Source organism: Heterodontus francisci, chromosome 20 (assembly GCF_036365525.1).
Source record: "Heterodontus francisci isolate sHetFra1 chromosome 20, sHetFra1.hap1, whole genome shotgun sequence".
Classification (NCBI taxonomy): Eukaryota; Metazoa; Chordata; class Chondrichthyes; order Heterodontiformes; family Heterodontidae; genus Heterodontus; species Heterodontus francisci.
In genome coordinates this window covers 74,235,873-74,258,287 of record NC_090390.1, presented here as the reverse complement: position 1 = coordinate 74,258,287, position 22,415 = coordinate 74,235,873, and the positions used below count along the sequence as shown (strand labels likewise).

The 22,415-nt window shown below is 43.7% G+C and overlaps 1 protein-coding gene across 1 annotated transcript in view; it reads left to right on the top strand.

Annotated features, from left to right (window-relative positions):
• Window positions 1–22,415, top strand: part of LOC137380971 (VPS10 domain-containing receptor SorCS1-like) — a 1,096,116-nt gene that overhangs the window by 982,312 nt on the left and 91,389 nt on the right. Inside the window, exon 16 of the mRNA XM_068053386.1 lies at window positions 3,404–3,537. Coding sequence (XP_067909487.1) covers window positions 3,404–3,537 — 134 coding nt within the window. The remainder of the gene's footprint in view (window positions 1–3,403; window positions 3,538–22,415) is intronic.

Below are 22,415 nucleotides of genomic sequence, written 5' to 3'. Positions count from 1 at the left end.
ACAAACGACAAGGTCCCTATTCAGTGAATACTGAAGCAAAGTATTCATTAAGGACTTCCCCTTCCTTCTCCGACTCCAGGCACAAGTTCCCTCCACTATCCTTGATCGGCCCTACCCTCACTCTGGCCATCCTCTTGTTCCTCACATAAGTGTAGAACGCCTTGGGATTTTCCTTAATCCTACCCGCCAAGACTTTTTCATGTCCCCTTCTAGCTCTCCTAAGTCTATTCTTTAGTTCCTTCCTGGCTACCTTGTAACCCTCTAGAGCCCTGTCTGATCCTTGCTTCCTCAACCTTAAGTAAGCTTCCTTCTTCCTCTTGACTAGCTGTTCCACATCTCTTGTCATACAAGGTTCCTTCACCCTACCATCCCTTCCTTGCCTCATCGGGACAAACCTATCCAGCAGTCGCAGCAAGTGCTCCCTAAACAACCTCCACATTTCTGTCATGCATTTTCCTGAGAACATCTGTTCCCAATTTAAGATCCCCAGTTCCTGCCTAATAGCATTGTAATTCCCCCTCCCCCAATTAAATATTTTCCCATCCCGTCTGCTCCTATCCCTCTCCATGACTATAGTAAAGGTCAGGGAGTTGTGATCACTATCACTGAAATGCTCTCCCACCGAGAGATCTGCCACCTGGCCTGGTTCGTTGCCAAGCACCAAATCCAACATAGCCTCCCCTCTAGTCGGCCTATCTACATATTGAGTCAGGAAACCTTCCTGGACACGCCTGACAAAATCTGCTCCATCCAAACTATTTGCACTAAGGAGGTTCCAATCAATATTAGGGAAGTTGAAGTCACCCATGACAACAACCCTGTTACTTCTGCACCTTTCCAAAATCTGCCTCTCAATCTGTTCCTCCGTGTCTCTGTTGCTATTGGGGGGTCTATAGAAAACTCCCAACAAAGTGACTGCTCCTTTCCTGTTTCTGACTTCCACCCATACTGACTCAGTCGACAAACCCTCCTCGACGACCTCCCTTTCTGCAGCTGTGATACTATCCCTGATTAGCAATGCCACTCCCCCACCTCTTTTACCTCCCTCCCTATTCTTTTTGAAACATCTAAACCCCGGAACATCCAACATCCATTCCTGCCCCTGTGATATCCAAGTCTCCGTAATGGCCACAACATCGTAGCTCCATGTACTGATCCATGCTCTAAGTTCATCACCCTTATTCCTGACACTTCTTGCGTTAAAATAGACACACTTCAACCCATCATACTGGCTGCATCTTTGCCCTGTCAACTGTCTAACCTTCCTCACAGACTCTCTGTACTCTGTATCTGCCTGTTCAACAGCTACCCCATCCACTGATCCATAGCTCCGGTTCCCATCCCCCTGCCAAACTAGTTTAAACCCTCCCGAAGAGCCTCCCACCCAGGATATTGGTGCCCCTCCAGTTCAGATGCAACCCGTCCTTCTTGTACAGGTCCCACCTTCCCCAGAAGGTATCCCAATGATCCACATATCTGAAGCCCTCCCTCCTACACCAGCTCTGTAGCCACGTGTTGGGCTGCACTCGCTCTCTCTTTTTAGCCTCACTAGCACGTGGCACCGGTATCAATCCTGAGATTTCTACTCTGCTCGTCCTGCCTTTTAGCTTCCTACCTAACTCCCTATATTCGCTTTTCATTTCCCCATCCCTTTTCCTAGCTATGTCATTGGTACCGATGTGTACCACGACTTCTGGCTGCTCCCCCTTCCCCTTCAGAATCCTGTAGACTTGATCCGAGACATCCCTGACCCTGGCATCCGGGAGACAACATACCATCCGGGAGTCTCGTTCGCGACCACAGAATCTCCTGTCTGTTCCTGTAACCATTGAATCTCCTATCACTATCGCTGTCCTATTCTCCCCCCTTCCCTTCTGAGCCACTGAGCCAGGCTCAGTGCCAGAGACCAGGCCGCTGTGGCTTTCCCCTGGTAGGTCGTCCCCCCCCAACCGTATCCAAAACGGTATACTTATTATTGAGGGGAACGGCCACAGGGGATCCCTGCACTGTGCGCCTATTCCCTTTCCCTCCCCTGACGGTCACCCAGCTTTTAAGCTGAACTCGATTTTGCAAACATTGTTCAGGCAATTTCCAGGGTATTTTCACTACAAAGCCCTCCCTATTAATTAACTGTTGCCTCTGAGCAGCTTTGCTTTTACAGAAAGACATAAGGGAGACCAGAATGAGAAAGGGACTACTTTCTTTAGTGTTCTATCTTCTCCTCCCTTGGAACAAAGTAACAGGGTTATTACTATCAATATCCCTTCTCGATAGATGTTTATCCAATCCCCTTTTAAAGTTGCAAGATGATCCTGAATCACTTCCCTTCTGTGGGACCATGTGGGGAAAATATGTCTTTTTTCCTGCATCTCTAACCTTGCTTGAGTGTTCTGCAATTTGCATTTTTTTACACATTCATGGGATGGGGAAGACACTGGCAAGGCCAGCATTTATTGCCCATCCCTAATTGTCCTTAAGAAGGTGATGGTGAGCCACCTTCTTGAGTACAATTGAGTGGCTTGCTAGGCCTCTTCAGACAGCAGTTAAGAGCCAACCACATTGCTGTGGGTCTGGAGTCACATGTGGGCCAGACCAGGTAAGGAGAGCAGATTTCCTTCCCTATTGGACAATACTGAACCAGATGGGTTTTCACAACAATCCAATAGTTTTCTGGTCACCATTGCAGAGACTAGCTCCTTATTCCATATTTATTTAATGAACAGAATTTAACTTCCCTATCTGCTATGAACCTGTGTCTCTAGATTGCTAATCCAGGTCTCTGGATTACTAGTCCAGTACTATAAACTCTATGCTACCATACCCCCTTGTGCTAGCCAGTCCTGTGCTACTGTGCAAATTAAATAATTTGCTTACTTCAACCTTCTCTTTATCTTTGGTTATTTAAAAAAAAACTGTCTCATGTCTACCTCAGTTTTAATTTCTGCACAGCTGCCAGAGCCAGTTTGCTTGAAGAATACTTATTAGTCTCCGTTGATTTAAAAGGAAGACTCTGTCAGCTGCAAGTGTAAGTGATAAGGATGGGACAGAGGGTGGATGAGCCCTAAAGGCAGCTCTGCGTGGAAGAAGTTTGATAATGTTTTGAGCTTAATCCTCAATATTGCCAAAACAACGTTCTGTTCCGATAAATGTCTACATGGTGTTAATTAGGACTGATTTCTCAACCATTACTTAGCGTTCAGTTTAATTACTAATTTCATTTCGTATGGTGACTTTTAAGCTGAACTCCATTCTGAGAACACATTTCCAGCAATTTGCATGGTGCCATTATTGGAACTAGATCTTAAGACTAAGGTTAGATGTCAAAATAAAAATGATTTATCATGCTCATAAGGCAACAAATTATTCTGACTCCTAGTTTCTTACAAATGTGATTACCTTGAAGGGAGAGCCTTGCATTATGGGGGAAATGCGAATATACCAGAGACGCAGCCCAGCGACGCAGTGCATTCTGGGAAAGAAGTACAGTGGAGCAGTAACATCAGTGCCTTGTACTTGCACAGACTCGGACTTTGAGTGGTAAGTAACCTTGTTAACATTTCACTCACAATGTGGCATCTGCTGTCTTTGTACCCAGAATCACAGCATCCTTGCACTACCTCCCAGTTTGCTCTTCTTTGCAATGATTTTAAAAACTAACTTTCCAAATAACAAAGAACAAAACTTTTAGAGGAGGAAAGCTTAAGTTGCAGAGCAAAAAAAAAATACCAGAGCTGGTAGGGTGGGAAAAGTATCAATTCTACAGGGAATGGCCACTACCTGTAAATGTGGGGGGAGAGAAGGGATTCTCAGCACAATTTACCCCTTTCCAATGATTTATTTCCATGTAAAATGTTTTTGCAAATTGATTGCAGCATTTCTTTTTTAGCTAATTCAATCCGGTTGTTGCATTCTCTTGTCATGTCTGCCAGACTATTCCTTATTCAGCATTACAATGATAACATGTTGAGCTAGTAATGTTGATTTTTTAAGTCTCTGTGTGTTGTTCCTTTTCTTATTATTTTAGGGTCTGCTTTTAAACTGACAGGTGACAGAAAAGGGAAAGGCGCAGTGGTTAGCAGCACTGCCTCACAGCTCCAGCAACCCGGGTTCGATTCTGGGTACTGCCTGTGCGGAGTTTGCAAGTTCTCCCTGTGACTGTGTGGGTTTCCGCCGGGTGCTCTGGTTTCCTCCCAGAGCCAAAAGACTTGCAGGTTGATAGGTAAATTGGCCATTGTAAATTGCCCCCAGTGTAGATAGGTGGTAGGAGAATTGAGGGAAGGTGGGGATGTGGTAGGGAATATGAGATTAATGTAGGATTAGTATAAATGGGTGGTTGATGGTCGGCACAGACGTGGTGGGCTGAAGGGCCTGTTTCAGTGCTAGATTAGATTAGAGATACAGCACTGAAACAGGTCCTTCGGCCCACCGAGTCTGTGCCGAACATCAACCACCCATTTATACTAATCCTACACTAATCCCATATTCCTACCAAACATCCCCACCTGTCCCTATATTTCCCTACCACCTACCTATACTAGTGACAATTTATACTGGCCAATTTACCTATCAACCTGCAAGTCTTTTGGCTTGTGGGAGGAAACCGGAGCACCCGGAGGAAACCCACGCAGACACAGGGAGAACTTGCAAACTCCGCACAGGCAGTACCCAGAATCAAACCCGGGTCCCTGGAGCTGTGAGGCTGCGGTGCTAACCACTGCGCCACTGTGCCGTATCTCTCTGTGACTCTGTGACTGTGATACATCCTTGGTTGGTTTCAAGCACCATGCAGCTCCATGTTTGCTCTGAGGCAAAATTGGTTTAGCCTTAGCAATGGTTTTATGGGGGAAAACTGCGCTGGTGGCAGGAACTTTCACCCACTGTTAGAATACATCGAAAAATCACGCGTGCATTGCCCGCAGTTTTCTGATTTACATTTAGTCTCATCTCTAGGCATTACATATTTAGCTAATTTGGTTTACTAAATTTCCCATGGCCTTGTGTAGTGGAAAGGCCATATATACAGCAGGCAGCTATTGTGAAGGTCTCTTGTGCACTGCTTGCCATTTCTCCATCGATTGACGGAAGCTGGCCTCATTTTCTGATCGACGGCCATAGCTTGAGAGGTGCATGGTGCAGGGTTTCAGAACATTTCGCACGCACAGTTTTTGGCCTATGTTCACACATAGCTTTAGTCTGATCTTTGGTTTGCAAACTTTTGATCTTATTTTAGTTTTAAACAGAATTAGTCACAAATCTATTTTCTGGATTCTGGTTCTTTATTCTTGAAATCAATGTTTCAAAAAAAAAAATCAGGCTGTTGTTTCAATCTAACAGCTAATAGGCTGCAAAAAAAGTTGAGATTTAATAATGTAGCTTTTGATGTGTTGGGTTGACAACACTCCAGGAATTAACGATTAATGTGGCTACTCGCATGAAGAACCTGGGAGAAGCTTCATAAGGACATTAAAACAAATGGTGCATTTATTCATTTTCTTTGAATACTTTTATTTATTAGTTATGAAGATATTGGATATGGAAATAAAAAAATTGGGCAGGGAGGTTGGAGGCAGGAGATCATGTGATGAAACCTTCAGGAATATGTCCGACCAGAGTTGGCAACCTACAGTTTGAACGCCAGTGAGAAGTGGCTTTAATTTCCAATCGCGGCACCAAAATGTGGGGGATGACCGACCAATGTTATTTCTGGTCCTGAAAATAATTTCAGTTTAACTCTGATTTGAATATCAGTCATCATAAGAAATCTGTAGTATTTCAAATGTTTTATGTATGGTACACACTCCTTATTTGGGCATTACTATTCTGTGACACATAGGGCTGAATTTTCCCACCCTGTGATGGCGGGCCACCACCAGGGAAGTTTCCCATTGGGCAGGCAGGGTTCTGGATTGGCTGCCCACACCACAGAGGCAGGCAGCCAATTTAAGTTGATTACAGACCCAATTAGGTCCAATTTTGTGGGTGTGCTGGCATTTTGCTGCTTGGAGAAGCTGGGACTGTTCTCCTTAGAGAAGATTGAGAGGAGACTTGATAGAGGTGTTCAAAATCATGAGGCAGCCTCTCTGCAGCAGTCTGGGCGCCATCAGACTGGAGGGTCCATACCCCAATGAGGAGTTCACCGGCAGGAAGGGCCCCACCTGCAGCTTAAACAGTGCATTCCAAGGGTTTTCCCCTCTGCTTCCAGCGGCCGAACGGCTTCACCCCTAATAATTTTAACTTTAAATACGTGCCTCTGAGGGTGCCTCCATTTTGAGGTGCTCTTTTGGTCCCTCATCTGCCTCAGCAGTTTCTGTCTCCCTCGCTGGGGCTGCTGAGGCTTTGGAGCTGCTACCCTCTGATTGGGCCTGCACCATCGAGAGCCCACCTGCCATCCTTAATAGGACGGTTCATGTGGAAGCAGCCAATTGGGAAACTGCCTGTGGGAAGATTGTGCTGTCGGGCGCAGTGCGAGCTCGGGACCCCCATTTGGTCCCGAGAACAGGGACCTGAAGCTCACGGGAAAATTCAGCCAAAAGTCACACCAGCAATGGCAGATTTCTACCAGCAGTTGGAAATTTATCAGCTCCAGAAGCTGCATGTATCCATGCCGACAACTGCAGCAGCAGTAATGCACTCTGAGGGAAGACTGCTTTTGCTGGTTTTCTATGAGTATATGAAGGATATGAAAGCTTTAGAGGGGGTACAGAAAAGATTTACGAGTATGGTTCCAGAGATGAGGGACTTTGGTTACATGGATAGATTGGAGAAGCTGGGACTGTTCTCCTTAGAGAAGATTGAGAGGCGATTTGATAGAGGTGTTCAAAATCATGAGGGATCTGGACAGAGAAACTATTCCCATTGGCAGAAGGGTCGAAAGCCAGAGGACTCTGATTTCAGGTATTTGGCAAAAGAAGCAATGGGAACATGAGGAAAAATGTTTTCATGCAGCAATTGGTTGGGATCTGGAATTCACTCCCAGAGAGTGTGGTGGAGGCAGATTCAACCGAGGCATTCAAAAGGGGATTAGACTGTTATCTGAAAAGGGAATATGTACAGGGTTATGGGGAGAAGGCAGGGGAATGGCACTAAGTGAATTGCTCACTCAGAGAGCCAGTGTATACAAGATGGGCCAAATGGCCTCCTTCTGTGCTGTAACAATTCTTTGATTCTGTGAAGGTGATTGGCAAAAGAACCAAAGGTGACATGAGGAAAAGTGTTTTTTACGCAGTGAATGGGTAGGATCTGGAATGCACTGCCTGAGAGATTGGTGGAGGCAGATTCAATAATGGCTTTCAAAAGGGAATTGGATAAGCACCTGAGGGAAAAAATTTGCAGGGCTACGGGGAAAGGGTGGGGGGGCGGGGGTTTGCGGGAGTTGCGGGGGTGGCACGAGCTAAATCGCTCTTGCAGAGAGCCAGCAGGGGCTCGACAGGCCGAATGGCCTCCTTCTGTGCTGTAACCATTCTATGATTCTAGTGTAATTTTAACTCAGGCGACTTTTAATCGGCTAGTTTAATCGGCAAGTGTGAGATTATCCATTTTGGACCAAAAAAGGACACTTTCTAAATGGGAAGAGGTTAAGTACAGTGGATGTCCAAAGAGACTTGGGGGTTTAGGTGCATAGATCTTTAAAATGCCACGAGCAAGTGCAGAAAATAATCAAAAAGGCTAATGGAATGCTAGTCTTTATATCCAGAGGACTGGAGTATAAAGACACAGAGATTATGCTGCAGCTGTACAAAACCCTGGTTAGACCCCACTTGGAGTACTGTGAGCAGTTCTGGGCACCACACCTTAGGAAGGATATATTGGCCTTGGAGGGAGTGCAACGTAGGTTTACGAATGAGACCTGGATTATAGGGGTTAAGTTACGAGGAGAGATTACACAAATTAGGCCTGTTTTCGTGAGAATTTAGAAGGTTAAGGGGTGATCTGATCGAAGTCTTCAAAATATTAACAGGAAAAGACAGGCTAGATAAAGATAAACTATTTCCACTGGTTGGAGATTCTAAAACTAGGGGGCATGGTCTAAAATTAGGACCAGACCGTTCAGGAGAGATGTTAGGAAGCACTTCTTCACGCAAAGGGTGGTAGAGGTTTGGAACTCGCTCCCACAAACAGCAGTTGAAGCTAGAACAGTTGTTAATTTTAAATCTGAGATAGATTTTTGTTAAGCAAAGATATTAAGGGATATGGGCCAAAGGCAGGTATATGGAGTTAGGCCGCAGAATTCTCATTGAATGACGGGACAGGCTGGAGGGGCTGAATGCCTACTCCTGTTCCTATCTTCCTATGTTCCTATGTTTCTCCGGTGGGATATTGCCCCAAACATAATAGATCAATAACAATATCCCAACAGTATGACAATATCCACCTGAAGAGCAACAGAAGTTAATGTACTGAAATTTTATTGGAATTTTATGAATAATTTTTATTATAATTCCTCTTAAATAGCACTTTTACCAGTAACATGGTTTATTACTCAGGACCTTCTTGATTCAAGTAAAAGTGATATATTTTATGTAATTACACTGTTTATTGTAAAATTCACTTGAAGTGTTTTCGATCCAATCTCCGTGGTGTGTCATCTCGAAACTGGAGTCGAGCAAAGTGACGACTGGAAACCAGCACAGACTAGTTGGACTGAATGGTCCATTTATATGCTGTATATTCTACGTCATCCTCTGTAAAAAGTCCTGTATTACAGAATGGAGAAGCAGGACTGTGCCACGGTATTTTGTGTTTCTGTGGCTAGCTGTTTTGATGGCTCTGTGAGTTTATCCAGTGACTAATAGAGCCATAGAGGAACAGCAAGGTCTGGGGTTCAGTTCTTGGTCTGTACTGAGTCAACTGATCTTAGCCAAGGTGCTGATGAGGCAGAAGAATGAATTTGTATTTATATAGCATCTTTCACATTCTTAGCGCATTTCAAAGTGCTTCGCAACTAATGGAGTGCTGTCTCTCACTCACTCTCTCAAACGCACATTTTCGCTCTTTTACACAAAATGAGGTATAACTTATCTTAGGTGGCAGCAAATTTGCAGCTAGTTTTCACTTTGCCCAATGGAAAAGAAAATAGGGCAGAGTATAAAGTTAACTACCGTTCAGCTGTTGCAACTTCTGTGCTACCACAAAGGTGAATTTGTACCCCAATCTCTCTCTCTCTCCCGCACATCTATTATCTCTCTCTTGCTCTCTGATATGAAATCCCTCTCTCACCCATTGGCTGGAATTTTCTTCTCCCGCCGCCGACGAAAGGAATGGCGGCCCACACACACAGGCCACGCGCCGCCATGCTGCCACGATCTTCCCCGCAGCGGCCCATGATAATGACCCAGTCGGGCCGCCCCCTCCCCCTCCCCCCCCAGTCATGTGGAGTGGGCGAGCGTTCCAACGAGAGATCGCACTGAATGGCAGCTCAGCACTCAAAGGGTTTTGGCAAAATCATCAGTTTTAACTTTGGCTTGTTTCAAAGCTCAGCATAGTCACACCATAGAGTCCTCCAGCGTCTGCTTGGATTGGTTCTCTGGCCCCCCCCCCCCCCCCAGCTGGACACCCATTGGTTAATTTAACTTAATTCAATTTTAATTTATTGTCCATATGCAAGTTCATTTTGAGTACATTGCTCATTCATTAATATATTACATATGACTAATAACAAAATATTACCCTATCACAAAAGTCTAACTTGATTATTTTAATGTACTGGAATTAGTTTTTAACATATACATTTTAATCAGTCAATGAGTTGCATCATGAGTGCATATCCTCATTCATTCATTGGACTCCTGTTAAAGCTTCTTATAGAAGACACAAATGAGTTCAAGAACCGATTTGTCCTACATCTAACGGATTGTAGGCTTTTCCCTGAACGCGTCCAACAGTATTACTGAGCCACTGTTGTCATGCAGACCTCCCACCTGCCAAGAATGAGGCACATTAATTTTGTCATATGAACATTGATTTGAAAACTGTTGCTGAAGTGGAGAAAGGACTTGTTATAAAAAAATCACCAGGCCCTTGGCTAAGAAGACATTTGAATATTAACAGACGGTGCTTGTGGAGACAAAGAGGTTACTTTCCTTATCCAATTTAACCCATAATGGACTTTGAGCACCGGACATTGAAAGTGGGGGAGCTCAAATTTTAGGATGACTGATGGGATGGCCGAATCCACAAACAGGCATGGTCAGACCAGCTGGTCACAACACTAGCCTGCTTGGCGACCTGGTCTTTCTGAATTGTGCAAAAGGTTTTGAACAGAGAGACTGCAGTATGTTCCTGAACTGAAGAAGACCTCTCCTGTCTGGCTCTCCCTGTCTTTCTCAAGGAACTCCAAATCCATGAAGACACATGAAGCCCAAGAGTGAAAGGTCTCCTACAGTGAATAAGGTTTAAGAAGAATACTGGGCCCCAATGAAAAGCAAGATTCAACTGCAATCAAGGACTCTCCAGTGAGCTCAAAGAACAGTAACAAAAGCCCTCTTCAGAGATGCCTCAAACTTTTCCACTTGATTTTTCTTCTTCTCTTTTCTGTCTCTATCTGCATTTTTAAAAATTTATTCATGGGATGTGGGCATTGTTGGCCAGACCAGCATTTATTGCCTATCCCTAATTGCCCTTGAGAAGGTGGTGGTGAGCTGCCTTCTTGAACCACTGCAGTCCATGTGGGGTAGGTACATCCAAAGTGCTGTTAGGAAGGGAGTTCCAGGATTTTGACCCAGCGACAGTGAAGGAACGGCGATATAGTTCCGAGTCGGGATGATGTGTGACTTGGAGGGGAACTTGCAGGTGGTGGTGTTCCCATGCATTTGCTGCCCTTGTCCTTCTAGTTGGTGGAGGTCGCGGGTTTGGAAGGAGAATGTGTGTATCACGTATGCATGCTAGCGTGGGCGCATCGTGTATCCATAGGCGTTAACCAAATTAGAGTTTAAGTTTAATAAATTTCAATCATTCTTTTTTAAACCTAAGAAAGCCTGTTTGTGCTGGTTTCTTTGCCTTATAATTGGAAAGCAGTGAACAAGGATTCACCAAGGGGTAGCTAACAGCATGGTGTGTTTAAAATTAAACCCTGTTATGGTAAGACCAGGTGAAGGCTGAGAGGGAACCCTATTGACCTCTTTCTCACTGAGGCGTAACACTGTTCATAACACTCTTTGTTCTCGAAGAATTTTAATGAAGGTATATATTGCCAAGAAAGATCAGTTCAGCAATCTCTGTACCCTTAAAGAATCTCCATCCCTAAGACAACAGTACCAGGAGAGACATCCAAAAAGGACAACGCTCTCAAGTACAGTCATATAGAAGAGTTTCATGATTGTGGGATCTACTCGGAAAGGATATTAACTTTCTGAAGTAGTATAATAGTGTATGTCCCTTGGCCACCACACCTCTGCACTGTACCTTCCAATTCAACTTATCTTCTACTTTAATACCTAGATACTTGTAGCTGGTGACTATTTCAGTGTCCACATCACGAGTCTTCATGGGAATAATATCATTAGCTGTTTTTTTCCTATAACTACATCATTCGTCTTGTTTTCGTTCAATTTAATTGAATTGTCATTGCATCATTTTATGAACATCTCCACCGAGTCCCTATAGTTTACCTCATTATTCCTGATGAAGCCCATGAGTACCATGTCATCAGCACACTCCAGAATCGTTATGTCGTCCTGTGCTGATCGACAATCATTTGTGTAGGGGATGAAAAGCAAAGGTGAAAGTACACAGCCTTGAGGAGATGCAGTATGCATTAACATGGACTAAGAGTAAATCCCAGAGACTAACGCCTGTTGGGACCTGTGGTGAAGAAAATCACTGATCCAAAGTAGATGAGTAGGATTAACATCAAGCTACTTACTATGTCTTCTATATTTTATTCAGTGTGATTTTTCAAAGGAGTTCTATACCCTCATGGAAATCCTTGAACTTTAGTTGTTTAACACCCCAACTCTCCTGAAAAATCTTAGTTCAAAAAAAGGCTTCACTCACCAAAGAATATTTATTGATTTGGCCTCCACCTGATGTTTCCAAGGATGTTATTTTGGGATCATGCAGCTTGGCTATTCTGACTGCTCCTTCAATAGGAATGGCACGATGGGAAGCTCTTGCTTTATCTTATCTCTTGGACATGCCCTGGATAAGCATTCTTATGATTTTAGCCCTCATAAAACATGGACTGAATTTTCAGCACATGACTCCTGTAATATTCAGGATATCATCACCACAAGGACGAACGCTTGGTCTTTGAAGAGTCACAGTTCTAATATATCCACACATCCAACTCAGATTTACTCATAAAGAGTTTCTTTACTAGCAGACTTGCGAGTACATTGAGACAAACTTTGCAACTAATTCGACTTGCTACTTCATAGACGGCCGAACTACATGTGCTCTCCCACCCCATCCTTACTCCGCACTTTTTCCCCAAACTAGAGGTGAAACATCCAGCAGAGCCTCCCCAGCATATAAATATTCAATGAGGGAGCTGGCCTTGCAACTCAAAGTAAGGTAGTCATGGATGGGTTCTGAAGAGAGGCACAACCGTTGAATATTTATGGTGTTGAGAAGTTATCAATACTCAACAGTTGGGACATGAAGTCTTCTTTCATGACATGAGCAACACTAGATGGAAAGCTCCAGCAAAGTTGATTTTCTAAAATTAATATGTCATAGTTTTGATAGTTTGAAATGTGAAATTACCTGCATGCATGTTCAGAGGTTAACTCACACTGAGATACAGTTCCACAGCTTCTGACTCTCTGCCCTTCGGTGATCCAGCACGCCTGTCGTCATGTGAGGCTGGACATTTTGTGATAATGAGCTGTTGTTGTTGTGTGGCATTCAAGCCCACTTCTACATTATATTACATAGTATTTATAGCACAGAAACAGGCCATTCGGCCAACTGATCTATGCTGGTGTTTATGCTCCATACGAGCCTCCTCCCACCCTTCCTCATCTAACCCTATCAGCATATACTTTCATTCCTTTCTCCCTCATGTGTTTATCTAGCTTGCCCTTAACTGCATCTGTACTATCCGTCTCAGCTACTCCATGTGGTAGATAGTGTACCAAACTGACATCAACACAAGTGCCCCCTTCCTGCAAAATTCACAGGTCAATGATCAACAGACCAATTACATTGCTGCAATCAATGAATTGAGCCTGGGCCCTGTGTAGCTCAGTTGCACTCAGATAGTGATTTTTACCACATGAACCATTTGGGGAGAAGGAGGCTTATGACATATTTTCAGTATTCCCATTCTTCATTGCTGGGAACATAATGCTTTGAGTTAATGAAACAGACCAGTAGCCAGTAGCTGGGTTTGACTCTCATCAGCCAAACTGAATTGAGCCTGAATCTGGTCCGCCCTCCAGGTCAGTGTTAAAAACTAGCTCGGGAGAAACTTAAATGTCAAATTACCTTCTCAACCTTCCAAAGCAAAATCAGGTATCTATTCTGAAGAAAGGTCTGTAACAGAAATGTAAACATGTCTGTTCTCTCCACAAATGCTGACTGGCTGACTGCTGTATCTCACCTAGCATTTTCTGGTTTTGTTTCAGTTATTTTCTCATTCAGCCTGTTCACACCAGCCTATTTTTTGAGGGAAAGAGAGGAGAAAAAAGGGAATTTGAATTTTTGTCCTTGCAGATCCCTCGAAAATGATCTTTGTCCATTTCTACCCCATATAGTTTTTTTTATTCACAGGCAGTGCGAGTAACTTATTACCTATCGTCGCTTGGTAGTATCAAACCTGAGTATTGCTGAAAAAAGAGACATGCTGTCGAAGCTTTTCATCTTGCACTCATCAGGACAGATGCAAGAATGTCAAATTTCAAAGGGAGCAACAGTTTGCAAGTTGGTACCACACTAGTGGTATTTTCCACTAACAGGATGCTGCCGTCAAGCTAAAAAGATGTTCTGCCTACCGCACAAATGAGTAATATGGTATATGAATTGCAGTACCGGTGCAATGCCAGGTTCGTAGGGCGTATGTCCCAACGGCTGGCAGAGTGTATCCCTTCAGCTGTTTGCAATAGGCAGAGTAGTGACGTACTTAACCAGCCCTTACTTGCAAAACTCAGAACACAATGTCTAACGCTAGATGTGTTTCCACAATTGGGCAGCACTTACTGAACAGTCCCGAGTGTGCGAAGAATTACACTAACAACCAGTTTAAGATTATGAGTTGGGCTCACAATGTAGCTCACTTAGGCTTGCTAGAAGCTCCATATATTCATACACAGGGACTTGTTCTCTGCAGGCAAAAGAAACATGCCCAGGCATTGCGCATTTTTCAAATTAAACAAAAGCGTGCGGGACAGTGGTTCCCTGGTGCATTCTCCATGGCAATGCCTCAACCAATCAGAGTCAACTTGCTAACCAATCAGCACCCTTTTCTCATGTAGTATAAATTGTTGCTCCCTTTGAAATTTGGCATTCTTGTATCTCTCCTGATGAGTGCAAGACGAAAAGCTTTGACAGCATGACTCTCTTTTTTCAGCAATTATTGCCTATCCCTAATTGCCCTTGAGAAGGTGGTGGTGAGCTGCCTTCTTGACAACTGAGTGGTTTGCTAGACCATTTCCGAGGGCAGTTAAGAGTCAACCATATTGCTGTAGGTCTGGAGTCACATATAGGTGAGATAAGGTAAGGACAGCAGATTTCCTTCCCTATAGGACATTAGTGAATTGGGTTTTTAATGACAATCGGATAGTTTTATAGTCACCATTACTGAGACTACCTTTTTAATTTCAGATTTTATTTTAATTAATTGAATTTAAATTCCCCAGCTGCCAAGGTGGGATTTGAACTCATGTCTTATGAAGTCATTATTCCAGGTTTCGGGTTACTAGTCCAGTAACATTTCCAATATCCTACCGTACCCCTACAGTACAGTGCAATGAGGATACATTTGAAGTAGCGTGTGGATCAGTACATCTGACGTTATGAAGTACAGAGATCAGAGCAACGACAAAAGCAATACCCATAAAGTAGAGAAGAAAGGTTGTGATAGAGGTCAGAGGTGAAGGAAAGGTGGCCTTTCAGGTGAGAGGTCTTGTATTGTGTTTAGGATGGCAAAGAAGGTGCTAGAGAGCCCACCCATGTCAAATGCAGTTGCATGTTTTAGTCTAATCTAAATAACTTAAAACAATTTTTTTCATCAAGGATGCAAAGCTTGAAAGTTGTATAGTTCATATGTCTGGTATAATAACATCGCCACAGAAAATGTTTGATAAACACTTTTCTACTGTGTGAGTCTACCTTTGTATCAGAAACAAAACACCTAAAATGAGAAAGCTGCAAGCCATATCTCTGCTCAGTCTAACACTGATAAAAAAAGAACTTGCATTGATCTAGCACCTTTCAAAACCTCAGGACATCCCACAGTGCTTTACAGCCAATGACATACTTTTGAAGTGTAATCACCATTATAATGTAGGAAGCATGGCAGCCAATTTGTGCACAGTAAGCTCCCACGAACAACAACGAGATAATGACCAGATAATCTGTTTTAGTGATGTTGGTTGAGGGATAAATATTTGCCCGGACACTGGCTGTTCTTTGAATAATGCCATTTTGGGATTTTTTACGTCCCCCTGAGAAGGTGGACGAGACCTTGGTTTAACATCTTAACCGAAAGCCAGGACCTCTGACAGTGCAGCATTCCCTCAGTTCCGCACTGGAGTGTCAACCTGGATTATTTGCTTTGAGTCTGTGGGGTGGGACTTGAACTTCTGACTCAGAGGCAAAAGTGGTACCAACTGAGCCATGGCTGACAGGTATGAAGAATAACACTGGCAATCCTTATGGAATAAAGTAAAGTAGGCTTTGCTAGGAACGGGCAGCCAGCAAATCGTCTACAGTCACTTATTAGCTCTGATATAGACAAAGCACATCGAGGCTCCAATGCCTGTAATCTCATTTGTCACAGAAAAGAGTGGAAAGTGAACATTCTGTACCTGTGCTGCCTAAACTGCGAATGGGCAGGTTTTCATTTCCTGGCACAAGCTACTTTATAAAAAGCTAACTTCAGCATTGCTGACAAATGGGTTATTGTTAAAGTGCTCACATTGACAAGGGAAACTTGACATGAATGTCCAATGTTCCAGCTCTTCTTTATCAGTGCTACAGAATTATTAGCAGAGCTTGTATCCATATGAGTTTGCAGATGAAAGATTTGAAAACTTTAGAGGAGATATGTACAGAGGATATTTTGTAACGAGATATATAAATCAGAGCCTTTTACAATACCAAGTGGTCTAAATCTGAGGTCATAACACTCAACAAGCATTATCCTGAGGCACAAGTGTATCACTCCTCAAGGAAATTGGATTGACCCCCTATTTAAGCACAATATTGACCCAGTGATTTGCATGGCATCCCATCTCATGAAATCTCTATTTTATCCTGGAAAGTGTGACTTGCTGCACAAGTGCCACTGTTCATCACAAAAAAGATACCAAATGCTGTTGCAATGCAGACTAATCAAGAACAAACTTGATTATTGCCTCCCTATTTCTATTCCGGAGGTAATAGCATTTTAAATGAATGTAAGACCTCGGCTGAATATTCTGCTGTACAGTTTGTAAGGAAGGATCCAGTTTCCAGTCCATTCCATACTCCTGCCCACCACAGCATGAGTAGCATTGGTGTCTATAATAGATTTACTAGTGGGATTAAAATGAATTAATGGTAATTATTGTAGCTTATCTTCCACTTAATATTCAAAAATAATTTCCTGGGAAGTTTTCTTCTCATTGGAACTGTGTTCATGGTGAAAAGTTTATAAAGTCTGTGAAAGCAACAGAATAGAGCTGGCAGCAAAAGTGTATGATAGGGTGACATTTTGAAAACCTTTCCTGGAAGCAGTTAATACAATTTCCATATGTGTTAGGAGCAGGAGTAGGCCATTCGGCCCCTCGAGCCTGCTGCCATTTGATAAAATCATGGCTAATATGATTGTGGCCTCAACTCTACTTTCCTGTCTACCCCCTAAACCTTTGACTCCCTTGTCATTCAAGAATCTATCTAGCTCAGCCTTAAAAATATTCAATGACCCTGCCTCCACTGCTTGCTGGGGAAGAGAATTCCACAGACTAACAACCATCTGAGAGAAAAAAAAATACTCCTCATCCCCATTTTCAATGGGAGACCCCTTATTTTTAAACTGTGTCCCCTAATTCTAGCCTCACCCATAAGGGGAAATATTCAGCATTCACCCTGTCAAGTCCTCTCAGGTTTCAACAAGATAACCTGTCATTCTTCTAAATGCCAATGGATACATGCCCAACCTATCCAGCCTTTCTTAATAAGATAATCCCTTCTTCCCAGGAATCAATCAAGTGAACCTTCTCTGAACTGCTTCTAATGCAATTATATCCTTTCTTAAGTAAGGAGATCAAAACTGTTCACAGTACTCCAGATATGGTCTCACCAGTGTCCTGCAAAACTGCAGCAGAACTTCCCTACTTTTATATTCGATTCTCCTTGCAATGAATGCCAGCATTCCATTTGTCTTCCTCATCATTTGCTGTATCTACCTAACATTTTGTGACTCGTACCAGGACACCTAGATCCCTCTGTATAGCAGAGTTCTGCAATCTCTCTCCATTTAAATAATATTCTGCTTTTCTATTTTTCCTGCCACAGTGGACGAGTTCACATTTTCTCACATTATACTCCATCTGCCATATCTTTGCCCCCTCACTTAACCTATCTATAATCCCTTTGCAGACTCCCCATGTCCTCTTCACAACTTACTTTCCGACCAATCTTTGTCACCAGCAAATTTAGCAACCATACATTCTGTCTCTTTATCCAAGTCATTGATATGGATTGTAAATAGTTGAGGCGCCAGCACTGATCCCTATGGCACTCCACTAGTTACAGTTTGCCAACCCGAAAATGACCCATTTTTAGAGTCATAGAGTCATACAGCATAGAAACAGGGCCTTCGGCCCACCACGTCCATGCCGACCATAATGCCTATCTATACTAATCCCACCTGCCTGCATTAATTCCATATCCCTCTATGCCGTGCTCATTCAAGTACCTGTCCAGATGCCTCTTAAATGTTGCTACTGTTCCTGCCTCCACCACCTCCTCAAGCAGCTCATTCCAGATACCCACTATTCTTTGTGTGAAAAATTTACCCCTTTGATGTCCTTTAAACCTCCTCCCTCTCACCTTAAATCTATGCCCTATAGTCTTAGTCACCCCTACCATGGGAAACAGACTCTTGCTATCTACCCTATCTATGCCTTTCATAATTTTAATTTCTCTATCATGTCCCCTCTCAGCCTCCTTTATTCCAGGGAAAACAGACCCAGCCTATCCAATCTCTCTTTATAACTCAAGCCCTCCAAACAAGGCAACATCCTTGTGAATCTTTTCTGCACCTCTCTAGCTTTATCACATCTTTCCTGTAGTGCGGCGACCAGAACTGCACACAGTACTCCAAATGCAGCCTAACCAACGTTTTGTACAACTGTAACATGACGTGCCAACTCTTGTACTCAGTGCCTCAGCTGATGAAGGCAAGCATGTCATACGCCTTCTTCACCACCCTGTCTACCTGTGTTGCCACTTTCAGGGAACTATGTACTTGCACCCCAAGGTCTCTCTGTTCAACAACACTCCCCAGGGCCCTGCCATTCACTGTATATGTCCTGCCCTGGTTTAACTTCCCAAAATGCATCACTTCGCACTTGTCTGCATTAAATTCCATTTGTCAATCCCTTGCCCACTTTTCCAGTTTATCTATATCCGGTTGTAACCTTAGACAACCTTCTTCACTGTCCACTATATCACCAATTTTGATGTCATCTGCAAACGTACTAATCATACCCCCTACATTCACATCCAAGTCATTAATATATATGACAAACAACAGAGGGCCCCGCACCGATCCCTGTGGCACACCACTGGTCACCAGCCTCCAATCTGAAAAACAACCCTCCACTACCACCCTCTGCCTCCTGTCACCAAGTCAATTTTGTATCCAATTGGCTAGCTCACCCTGGATCCCATGTGTTCGAACCTTCTGGACCAGCCTACCATGCGGGATCTTGTCAAAGGCCTTGCTAAAGTCCATGTAGACAACGTCCATCGCCCTGCCCTCATCAATCCTCTTAGTCACCTCCTCAAAAAATTCAATTCAAGTCGTGAGACATGATTTCCCATGCACAAAGCCATGCTGACTATCCCTAATCAGACCCTGCCTTTCCAAATGCATATAAATACTGTCTCTCAGAATCCCTTCCAATAACTTTCCCACCACTGATGTAAGGCTCACCGGCCTGTAGTTCCCTGGCTTATCCCTGCTGCCCTTCTTAAATAAAGGCACAACATTAGCTATCCTCTAGTCTTTCGGTACCTCACCCGTAGCTAACGATGATACAAAAATTTCTGCCAGGGCCCCAGCAATCTCCTCCCTTGCTTCCCATAGCATGCTAGGATACACCTGGTCAGGCCCTGGGGATTTATCCACCTTAATGCGCTTCAAAACCTCCAACACCTCCTTCTTTGTAATGTTGATATGCTCCAGGATATCGGTGTTCACTTTAACTCACTAGCTTCCATGACCTTCTCCACGGTAAATACAGACGAGAAGTATTCATTTAAGACCTCGCCCATTTCCCGTGGCTCCACACATAGATTACCACACTGATCCTGAAGGGGACCTACTCTCTCCCTAGCTACCCTTTTACTCTTAATATACTTATAGAATCTTTTAGGATTCTCCTTTATCTTATCTGCCAGAGAAATCTCATGGCCCCTTTTTGCCCTCCTAATTTCCTTCTTAAGTGTACTCCTACATCCCCTGTACTCCTCTCGGGACTCGCTTGATCCCAGCTGCCTATACCTGACATATGCCTCCTTCTTTGTCCTGACCAGCCCCTCAATAACCCTCATCAACCAAGGTTCCCTAAACTTGCCAGCCTTGCCCTTCCATCTAACAGGAACATGCCAGCCCTGAACTCTTCCTATCTCACTTTTAAAAGCCTCCCACTTGCCAGACGTCCCTTTCCTGTAAACAGCCTCTCCCATTCAACTTTTGAGAGTTCCTGTCTGATACCATCAAAATTAGCCTTCCCCCAATTTAGAAGTTCAACCTGAGGACCAGTCCTATCCTTTTCCATAACTATCTTGAAGCTAATAGAGTTATGGTCACTGGTCCCAAAGTGCTCCCCCATCAACCACCTGCCCAGCCTCATTTCCCAAGAGGAGATAGAGTGTAGCCCCTTCTCTAGCTGGGCCATCCACATACTGCTTCAGAAAACTATCCTGGACACACACTTAACAAATTCTTCCCCATCTGATCCCTTCGCACTAAGGCAGTCCCAGTCAATATTAGGGAAGTTAAAATTACCTACTATTACAACCCTATAATTCCTACACCTATCTGTGATTTCCCTACATATATGCTCCTCCAATTCCCTCTGACTATTGGGGGGCCTATGGTATAATCCCATCAAAGTGATTACCCCTTTCTTATTTCTAAGTTCTACCCATGTGGCCTCGCTGGACGTTCCCCTCGGGATATCCTCTCTAAGTACTGCCATGATGTCCTCCCTAATCAATAGTGCAACTCCCCCTCCTCTCTTACCTCCACCTCTTTCATGCCAGAAGCATCGGTACCCCAGAATATTGAGCTGCCAGTCCTGCCCATCTCTCAACCACGTTTCTGTAATAGCTATAATATCACAATCCCATGTCCCGATCCATGCTCTGAGTTCATCTGCCTTGCCTGTAAGGCTTCTTGCATTAAAGTAAATGCAGTTTAGCCTACCAGACCTTCCACGCTTCCTGTCCTGCCCTGCTCAGCTTGCCTACTGGACTTGCTTGCTTTAACCTCTACATTTGCCTCAGCTATCTCATCGGAGAGACTACCACTTTGGGTCACGCCCCCCTGCAAGACTAGTTTAAACCTTCCCGAGTATTACTAGCAAACCTCCCCACAAGGATATTCGTCCCCCTCCAGTTTAGATGCAACCCGTCCTTCTTGTACAGGTCATCTCTGCACCAGAAGAGATCCCAATGATCCAAGTAGTTGAAGCCCTCCCGCCTGCACCAGCTCTTCAGCCACGCATTCATTTGCCTTATCCTCCTATTCCTACCTTCACTAGCACGTGGCACAGGGAGTAATCCTGAGATTACAACCCTAGAGGTCCTGCTTTTTAACCTTTTGCCTAACTCCCTATATTCACTTTGCAGGACCTCATCTCTCTTCCTGCCTATGTCGTTAGTACCAATATGGACCACGACCTCTGGCTGCTCACCCTCCCCTTTCAGGCTGCCCTGCAGCCGCTCCGAGGCAACGTACCATCCCTACTCTCTGTTTCCTGTTAGCTAACCAGACCTCTATCCATGCTAATATGTTATCCCCCTACACCCTGAGCTCCTATTTTGTGTAGTAACCTTTGATATGGCATATCAAATGTCTTTTGGAAATCCAAGTACACCACACCTACAGGTTCCCCTTTATTCACATTGCCTGTTACTTCTTCAAAGAACTCTAATAAATTAGTCAAACATGATTTCCCTTTCACAAAACTATGTTGACTCTGCCTGATCGCATTAAGATTTTCAAAGTATCCTGTATAAACTTCCTCATAATAGATTCTAGCATTTTCCTTATGTCAGATGTTAGGCTAACTAGCCTGTAGTTTCCTGCTTTCTGTCTGCCCCCTTTTTTGAATAGAGGAGCTATATTCACTATATTCCAGTTTGATGGAACCTTACCAGAATCTAGGGAATTTTGGAAAATTACACAACCAATGCATCTACTATCTCAGCAGCCACTTCTTTTTAGACCCTAGGATGCAGACCTTCATGTCCTGGGGACTTGTCAGTTTTTAGTTCTAACAGTTTTCTCAGTACCATTTCCCTGGTGTTTGTGATTGTTTTAAGTTCCTCCCTCCCTTTCACCTCTTGATTTACAAGTACTTCCGGGATGTTATTTGTGTCTTTCTACAGTGAAGACAGACACAAAATATCTGTTCAAATGTAGTTGTCATGTTTAATTTATAATAATCTTTTGCACCTAAATGTTTAAAATATACCAAAAATAATAAAATGTAATGTAATATAATAATGCCCTTCAGGGAAGGAAATCTGCCATTCTTACCTGGTCTGGCCTACATGTGACTCCAGACCCACAGCAATGTGGTTGACTCTTAAATGCCCTTCGTAATGGCCTAGCAAGCTACTCAGTTCAAGGGTTCCGCCAGGGCAGCCTTGGTCCAAACATGGACAAAAGAGCTGAACTGGGGAGGTGAGGTGAGAGTGAGTGCCCTTGACATCAAGGCAGCATTTGACCGAGTATGGCATCAAAGAGCCCTAGCAAAACTGCAGTCAATGGGAATCGGGGGAAAACTCTCCGCTGGTTGGAGTCATACCTAGCACAA